The sequence below is a fragment of the Lathyrus oleraceus genome, chromosome 7 (genome assembly GCF_024323335.1).
Source record: "Lathyrus oleraceus cultivar Zhongwan6 chromosome 7, CAAS_Psat_ZW6_1.0, whole genome shotgun sequence".
NCBI lineage: Eukaryota > Viridiplantae > Streptophyta > Magnoliopsida > Fabales > Fabaceae > Lathyrus > Lathyrus oleraceus.
The window spans coordinates 104,444,077-104,450,875 of NC_066585.1; the positions used below are offsets into that span (position 1 = coordinate 104,444,077).

General features: G+C 31.4%; 1 protein-coding gene across 1 annotated transcript; it reads left to right on the forward strand.

The window, feature by feature from the left end:
* Positions 1–1,035: 1,035 nt before the first annotated feature.
* On the forward strand, positions 1,036–3,788 carry LOC127100931 (uncharacterized). Its single transcript, XM_051038241.1, has 2 exons — positions 1,036–1,567; positions 2,241–3,788. Exons 1-2 carry the CDS (start codon positions 1,487–1,489, stop codon positions 3,333–3,335), a joined length of 1,176 nt encoding a protein of 391 aa, XP_050894198.1. The 5' UTR covers positions 1,036–1,486; the 3' UTR covers positions 3,336–3,788.
* The last annotated feature ends 3,011 nt before the right edge of the window (positions 3,789–6,799 follow it).

Genomic DNA, 6,799 nt, shown 5'->3' on the forward strand with positions numbered 1-6,799 from the left:
AATTTCTTTACCAGATCTTGATAACTAGTGACTAATAATTGTGGCAGACATATGTACCACCTCATCGACGTCTATGAAGGTGTTTGTTAGGAGCTTTCATTTAAGAGAATCAAAGGCTAAAATGATCATCATTTGTGCGTTAATTGATGTGAATTTTCCGTAGGAACTACTTCTTCCATCAAATTTTGTTAGTGAAAGTTGTTTGGAACTTTTTGGTACAATCCCTCAAAATCTCGTTAAAGAGAGGTTGGGAATTCAAAACTTCTATTTCCTTAATGAGACGTGTCTTTTATTGGCATTGTTGAAGGTTAATGTAATTTTCATCTAATGCCTGATTGTGACGATGCAAATCATCCATAGTCGTGCACATATGTGCTATGGTCTCATGGTCGTCGTCGAAGCTGCTATCGACTGAAGTTGTTGCTTTTCTGTTCACTATGTTAAAATGATTAAAGAGGCGGGCGACAAGTCGATTGTCGATTATAAAGGTGATCCAAGTTAATTTTACTAGAATCTTATGGTGTGCGCAAATTATACTTACTAAAATATATAATAAGTAAGAAAAATGTAAATGAGAAAGAGAATAATATTTGTATTAAAATATCCAAATATTAAAAAAAATTAAAGATGAAATTAAAAATTGATAAATATTATTCATTTTAGGATGGAGAGAGTATAATTTTTAATATTATTGAATTTTGTACATTCTAACAAGTTTATCAATTTATTTATTTAAGAAAAAACCATACATCCGTTCAAAAAGTTATTTTTTACTCAAACATCCTTTCAAAAAGTAAAGTAGTACCATTACCATTTTGATGTAATAATAATCATAAAATAAAATACGTAACAACGCGCTCAGTGCCAAGTGTCGTAAACTAGTCAGTAGTACAACGCGTGGGGAAATCGCACTCGACATGGTATCGTAAAACGAAAAAGACGATCCTACCCCTACATTTGATAATGAAAATCGAAAACTTTTGACAGTGTCCAAGAGACTCAGGATTATAAATACTCGTAATGATTTATTTATTCATAATCACAAAAGCGGCATCGAGAATTTTGTGAAATATTAAATAATAATATTAAATAATTAAAAATATCCCATAGACACGACACAACAGAAAGAAAAGAACAGAGCAGAGGAGAGAGAAAATCGAAAGCATCGATATTTTCTGTAACGGAACGTTTTTGAGTTCGTTGATAGCTGTGTAGAGCCGAAAACCGCCATTCATTTTCCAAAGAGACAGAGAGGTTACAACCTTGACGTCGTTAGTTTCTCCGCCTTAATTTTCATCTTCTTCTGTAGAAATTATCTATAAACCTCTTTTTAATATTAAGCCTTTTGAGAGAAACAAACAACGCTTCGATTGAAAAGCGCTTCGCGTAAACGGCGATCGAGTAACTTAAAACGACATTTGGATCGGTGGTTCGATCTGCTTTTTTGGGGATTTTTTTGTCGTTTGTGGAAAACCTAGACGCGAAAATGTGGTGGATGATGGGGGAATCTGGAGGGAATTACTGTTCCAAAAAGAGTGATGATTTGTGTAGCAATGTTTGTGGTCAGGTATATCATCAATCTTTCATTGTTAATTTTTTTTTGTGATTTAATGATATTTTTTTGGTATAATTTCAATGAATCGTTTTGTTTAATTAGGGTTTTGTGAAGATTCTGGAAAATTATAGAAAATTTTCAATTGAATGTTTTTATTAATAGAAGAACCTTGTTATAAAGTGATATAGTGGAGTATTGATGTAAATTTCGTCCAGATTTGTTACTTTTCTCTGCGTTGTTTATTGTGTTTTGTTGCTGTGGATATTTTGGGGTTGTGTGTGTATGTGATGTGCTTGATCTGAATTTGGGTACGGGAATAAGGTTGCTTTTTCAGGTTTTAAAATTTGAGCAAATCTGCTGAACTTTTTTCTGAAGTTTGTAAGTAAACGCATAAGAATACACCTTTTTGCCTTTTTTTTTCTTTTGGTGTTCTTACTATTATTGGAGGTTCATTTTGGAGGGGGAAGAGGGGAAAGGTTTTTGCATGTCAATAAGTTTTGGTTTTACTTTTTTGGCATGTCTCTAATTGCTTTGTGATGCAGCTCTGGCTTTATTATATGTTTAGAATTTCTGGTGTTTGTTATATAATTCTTGAAATTTTTGTCTTTGTGGTATTTAAGAAGTTGCGTTTTTGGAAGGTGGATTTTTATGGTTTGTTGATATTGTTTGTTCGTTGAACTTGCAGGAATCAAGTCAAGCTTCGAGTATGTCAAGAATCCGTTGCATTTTGCGCGGTTTGGATGTGAAAACGTATATATTCCTGTTTGCTTTTGTTCCAATGTGCATCTTTGGAATATATATACATGGACAGAAGATCTCTTACTTTCTGCGGCCACTATGGGAAAAACCACCCAAGTCTTTTAATGTCATCCCTCATTACTATAATGACAATGTTACCATGGAGAATCTCTGTAGACTTCATGGCTGGGGAGTTCGTGAGTACCCAAGGCGTGTCTATGATGCTGTCTTGTTTAGTAATGAGATAGAAATACTTACTTTGCGTTGGAAAGAACTGTATCCCTATATAGCTGAATTTGTGCTCCTTGAGTCAAACTCTACATTTACTGGATTGCCTAAGCCTCTGGTGTTCAACAGCAATAGGGAGCAGTTCAAATTTGTTGAGCCCCGGTTAACTTATGGGACTATTGGTGGGAGATTTAAGAAAGGAGAAAACCCATTTGTTGAGGAGGCATATCAACGTGTGGCATTGGATCAGCTCCTTAAGATTGCCGGTATTACAGATGATGACTTATTGATTATGTCTGATGTGGACGAGATACCAAGTGCTCACACTATTAACCTCTTGAGATGGTGCGATGAAGTACCTTCAGTCTTGCATCTACAGCTGAAGAATTATCTTTATTCTTTTGAGTTTCTTCTGGATGATAAGAGCTGGAGAGCTTCGATTCACAGGTATCAATCTGGCAAGACAAGATATGCTCATTACCGCCAGTCCGACAACATGCTGGCAGATGCTGGGTGGCATTGCAGCTTTTGCTTCCGCCGGATCAGTGATTTCATTTTTAAGATGAAAGCTTACAGCCACTATGATAGAGTTAGATTCTCTCACTATTTAAATCCCGGCAGAATTCAGAAAGTAATATGCGAAGGGGCTGATCTATTCGATATGCTGCCGGAGGAGTACACCTTCAAGGAAATTATTGGTAAAATGGGTCCAATACCCCATTCATATTCTGCAGTTCACTTGCCTGCTTTCCTTCTGGAAAATGCAGAGAAGTACAAATTTCTCTTGCCTGGGAATTGCATGAGAGAGAGATGATATGAGAAAATCCTTCAATGGTCTATGCTTATTGCTAAGGTTGTAGCTTGTGCATCCAGATGAAGTGGTTCTTGGGAGGGTCTAGCTGAGGTTGTGATAATTGGTGTGTCTACTACTATCCAGTGAGATATTCTTTGGGAATTCATTGAGTTCTTGAGACAAATTCTTTGATCATCTAGGGGGGGAAATCTGTATATAATTTAGAGTTGAACTTCATTCAAGGGGGAGCGGCATCTATCTATTCTAACCAGCGATTGAAAGTGCAGCCTGCCTTTGTGAACTTCTGTGTTTATTTGGTATCAGTATGGCTGATCCCCAGATATACAGTAGAGTAGATTAAAATTAAAATGCCCCATCTTTTTTCCTGTTTGGAAAGTTTTGTTTTGCAGACCCATTATTATTCTTATTATTCTTTGTCTATGATAAATATGTCTAATTTGGTTGCTTGGTCCATATTCAGTTTTATTGTGCATTTGGTTGCTATCAATTGAATACCTCTAACTCTGTTTTTGCTTGGTTTAGTTCGTTCAGATTTTCCTAGTTATAAATTAGCACATTGCATATCTAGTTTTTATGCATTATATAACACTAGCTTTTAAATTTAATTTTTACCACTTTTATTTCTATTGTTTTTTTTATACAAAAGGTAGAAACTAAAATAATGGTTCCAAAGTAGTAAAATAGATGTTAAAACTAAATTACATTCGGTAGTATGAGTTTGGGTGTTAATGTTTAAAATTAGATAAATTTCTATGGTTTAGACAAACTCTTCACAAACTCTCTAGCTCTTTGAATTTCATTTTTCTTTTATAAGAATGATGGCTTTGATAGAGAATAGAGAATGTGTGTTTTTTTACTTTTGGAATTGAGTTTAAGAAGATATTGAATTTTAGTTGAGAGAGAAGTTCCATTATTTTTCTATGTTTCCTTTCTTCATCATCAATCTAAACAATCTTTTTATAACAAAAAATCTGAAATGGAATCAAAGAGAAGACACGTCAGAGAACAAAAAAGACTGATGAAAGAAAGATGATTTAACTTTTGATTGATTAAATTTTTTGAACATTGTGTTGTTTACAGATTGAGATGACTGAGAACAAAAAAGATTTCTTCCTTTTATTAGAATTTAATTAAGTTACATGTATGTATGAAGTGTATCTATGAAGTTTGAGAATCTTTTTGTTGGATGTTGTAGAAAGAGAAAGAGTAGCTTTTACCGGAAAAATCTTCAACACCAGAAAGAAATTGATAGTGCAATTGATGCAAAATAGAAACTTAAGTTGCAAATTGATGTCTCTCTTTGAAAATATTTTTAGGATTCATATTTACCAATGGTCCTAAAGTATGGATCATATAAAAAAATCTACAAATTTTATATTAATAAATATTTTAGGAAATATTGTTTATATAAATCTTAAAACATGTAATTTATTCAATAGATGATAATAATGTCTTCATTTTGTTTCGAAATAATATAGGGTTTTAAATGTGAAAAACTAAAATTGTTCAAAATGAAAAAGTTGATTCTAAGTAATTATTCTTATTTTTAATTATTTCCTGCAATATTCCAATCTAATCAGTATTTTTAGTAAAAATTAAGTAATGAAACAAGTTTTAATTTATAAATTGCTATAAATATTTTTTTTAATTAATATTAAGAATATGTAAATTGAATTTTTAATGATATGCAAATTGAAACATGTTTTAATTAATATTAAAATATTAAGAATATATACAATTATACGGGAGGATGATTATAAAGTTAAGTAATATATACAAACATAAATCCTAATATTAATAGAAAAAAAATTATACCTCACTCGATTTTTTTTTAAAATTAAATCTTAAGATCATATTTCTAAAAATCGTATTAATCGTATTAAAAAATTTACATTACCTATAAAATTTAATAGTTATAATTTTTTTTATAAATCACTCAGATCCATATTAAAATGAGTTTTAATTTATAACTAAAATATAATTCAATATTTATGATATATTTTAATTTAGTATTAGAAATATATATATTGAAATTACACATAATTATATACCTATGTAAATTAATTTTATAATAATAAAACAGTAATATTTATACTAAAAATTGCTACAAATATTTGTTTTGATAAAATGCATGAGTCAATTATGATATATGAAAAACACAACTTTCTTATGAAAAACACAAAATTGTCATTCTTTTTATTTAATTTATTTTATTATGTATTAAATATTTATAAAAAATATGAATAGATTATTCCATTTATTATTAAATATGCAAACGGATTTTACATTATATATTTTTAATAATTTATTTTATTTTATATGATTAATAAATTAATTCTTTTTGACAAACTCCTAATATTTATATCTTCAACTATTTTGTTTGTCTTTTTGCTTTTAAAAAATATTTTCATTTTTATTATTATTATTATTATTATTATTATTATTATTATTATTATTATTATTATTATTATTATTATTATTCGACCTGTGTGTTCTCATGTGTCTATACATTTTTTTATTCTAATTATAATACATCACATACTGATTTTTTTTTAAAATAACCATTCTTTTAAAAAAAAATCGAAAATAATCAATTATTCAAAAAAATTACCAAAATAACCGTGTTTTGAAGAGGATGCGTCAGATGAATTGGCGCATCCCCAATGCATGAAGAGGAGGCGCCAATAGCATTGACGCCTGCGTTGGGCCCTCATGAGGAGGCGCCAATGCTCCTGGCGCATATGTGTGCTTGATTGTGTGGGCGCCAATTCATCTAACGTCTGCTTGCATTTCATTGTGGGCGTCAATCCCTCAGGCATTGGATTTGTACAATTGATGTTCCGTCTCTATAAATATCACGCATTGGATACAATATTTTTCACTCAAACTCATCTCCTAATACCATAATTTGTCTAGTTCAACCACCATCAATTTCAATTTTCTCTTTTTCAACAATGTCTGCATACATTCAGAAACAAAACGCTGATGTAATATTTCCCGCCGTTGCGGCTCCGATACAGATTCGACTTTGGAACACAAATACGTTTGAACGTCTTAATCGGACGTTGTACAATTGATCAGAGGGAGAAATTGGAGAGGGTGAATGGATTAGAAGAATATAATGGCTTGTGTCCACGTTCAACCAAAACGGAGAAGTGCATGAATGGGTGGATATTAAGACTGACCAAGACGCTCGTAGGATGATGCATTACATGTTCAAAATTGTTTTGATGGTTGTAATCGCATAGTTATTGTATTGTATGTGTTATAATTATTTGTGTTACTGTTTATGTAATGGTACTTTCGTCACAGACGTCTAATATGAAATAAATTTAGTTTTTCATACATTGCAATAGAGGTACATGTAAATTTATCTGGTTGTGCTCGTTCCAACACTAGGATAGTTATTACGATTGTGACCTGGCTGACGGCATGAACTACATAGTCTAACCATTTTGTTCGCC

What these genes read in the sequence shown, in the direction of transcription:
- LOC127100931 (XM_051038241.1), top strand. Translation starts at nt 1,487, where the DNA reads ATGTGGTGGATGATGGGGGAATCTGGAGGGAATTACTGTTCCAAAAAG. An exon ending in GTAGCAATGTTTGTGGTCAG is followed by an intron (nt 1,568 to 2,240) that starts GTATATCATCAA and finishes TTGAACTTGCAG; the next exon opens with GAATCAAGTCAAGCTTCGAG.